A 993-nucleotide genomic window follows, 5' to 3' on the forward strand; every position below is an offset into this window, starting at 1 on the left:
ACGAACAACTCGAAATGGTAAGACTTACTGGATGTAGGAATTCGTTTCGTTTTCCCGATAATATGTAACGAACACCCATGTACCGAGAAACTTACATAACAACAAAAATTGTCTATTACTTTCAGTGTTCGGTGTTGGTGATCGGAGATATGCACGTGCCGTTCCGCAGCAGCGGACTACCGGCCCAATTTAAGAAGCTGTTGACTCCGGGTAAGATACAGCATGTTTTGTGCACGGGCAACCTGTGCACGAAAGAGATGTACGAGTTCTTAAAGTCTATCGCCAATGATGTGCACATTGTGCGCGGTGATTTCGACGAGGTAACTTATTAGAATACTGAGTGCATGAATATTTTTTGCCATTACTGATTCATTTTAATATTCTTAGAACCTCAATTATCCAGACCAAAAGGTAGTGAACGTCGGACAGTTTAAAGTGGGCCTATGCCACGGCCACCAAGTGATACCGTGGGGTGATCCAGAATCTCTGGCACTACTCCAGAGACAACTAGACGTAGACGTACTGGTATTTGGTCACACTCACAAGTTTGATGCATTCGAACTTGGGAATAAATTTTTCTTAAATCCAGGATCAGCTACTGGAGCTTTTAATCCGTTAAACCCGTAAGATCTTTAAACTTTAATACATTAGTTTTCTGCAATCAATATAAAGTAATAATTAATCATAATTGTTTTAGTAGTCACTGGGATAATACTTTATTTCATATCATGTTAATAAACATATTATCTTATAAGTTTTACTCTTAATATAGTATAATACTTAAATAATCTATTTTACAATACCTATGACTAGTTCATAGATCATATATGTACCTTGTAAGTAGAGACTGGATTTTATGTTTTTACATATTTTTACTGAGAGTATGCAGCTCCAATTGGATAAGCTTTCTCGACGATTCATTTTCGTATGAACTGATATAGAAAACTTTTTAGTGCATAAAAAAGCATATTATAATGGTTAAAGAATATCTGG

The 993-nt window shown here is 36.2% G+C and overlaps 1 protein-coding gene across 1 annotated transcript; it reads left to right on the plus strand.

Moving 5' to 3' along the window:
- The first annotated feature begins 6 nt into the window (after nucleotides 1-6).
- On the plus strand, nucleotides 7-658 carry LOC100571508 (vacuolar protein sorting-associated protein 29-like). Its single transcript, XM_003248681.4, has 3 exons — nucleotides 7-17; nucleotides 126-320; nucleotides 388-658. Exons 1-3 carry the CDS (start codon nucleotides 15-17, stop codon nucleotides 625-627), a joined length of 438 nt encoding a protein of 145 aa, XP_003248729.1. The 5' UTR covers nucleotides 7-14; the 3' UTR covers nucleotides 628-658.
- The last annotated feature ends 335 nt before the right edge of the window (nucleotides 659-993 follow it).

Source organism: Acyrthosiphon pisum, unplaced genomic scaffold, assembly GCF_005508785.2.
Source record: "Acyrthosiphon pisum isolate AL4f unplaced genomic scaffold, pea_aphid_22Mar2018_4r6ur Scaffold_7713;HRSCAF=8293, whole genome shotgun sequence".
NCBI lineage: Eukaryota > Metazoa > Arthropoda > Insecta > Hemiptera > Aphididae > Acyrthosiphon > Acyrthosiphon pisum.